This window comes from Oryzias melastigma, linkage group LG8 (assembly GCF_002922805.2).
Source record: "Oryzias melastigma strain HK-1 linkage group LG8, ASM292280v2, whole genome shotgun sequence".
Lineage (NCBI taxonomy): Eukaryota > Metazoa > Chordata > Actinopteri > Beloniformes > Adrianichthyidae > Oryzias > Oryzias melastigma.
In genome coordinates, this window is record NC_050519.1 from 14,753,808 (window position 1) to 14,754,324 (window position 517).

The window sequence follows — 517 nt, forward strand, 5'->3', positions numbered from 1 at the left end:
CCAATATAGGGGATATATGTGGTGAAAAAGAAGATGCTCCAGTACAGAGCCTTGGGGAACACCTGGAATGAAAGGAGAAGCATGAAACCTTAAGATTTTGAGCTGGATGAAGTAAAAGGAAGAGTTTGGAAAACCATGTCAAAAGCTGAACTTAGATCAAGGAGAGAGGATGATGATGAATATTCATATCCTGCACTGATTACCACTTTAAACCTTTTAGGTCCTAGAAGCTCATAGGCATGGTTTCAGCCCAGCTGTTGGTTATGAGCTCAACCCCTGGCTCATTTCTTTGGCCCGTTTTCATGCCTGGAGATTAGGTTATCATGGAAAAGTAACCTATCGGCGAGAAGATCTATGGAAGGTTTGACCTTTATTGTTCTTTTTTTTTCATAATTACATCAGAATCTAATTCATTCTAGCTGTTATAAGCAAAAAACAAAACAATGTGACTATATATATATAGTATGGCTGTATTAGTGTAATCTGTAACAAAACAAACTAGCAATACATCTTAAAG

At 37.3% G+C, this 517-nt stretch overlaps 1 protein-coding gene across 1 annotated transcript in view; it reads left to right on the forward strand.

The window, feature by feature from the left end:
• antkmt (adenine nucleotide translocase lysine methyltransferase) overlaps nucleotides 1-517 on the forward strand; it is a 3,626-nt gene that overhangs the window by 960 nt on the left and 2,149 nt on the right. The window contains exon 3 of the mRNA XM_024271345.2: nucleotides 221-361. Within this exon, the coding sequence (XP_024127113.1) occupies nucleotides 221-361 (141 nt within the window). The remainder of the gene's footprint in view (nucleotides 1-220; nucleotides 362-517) is intronic.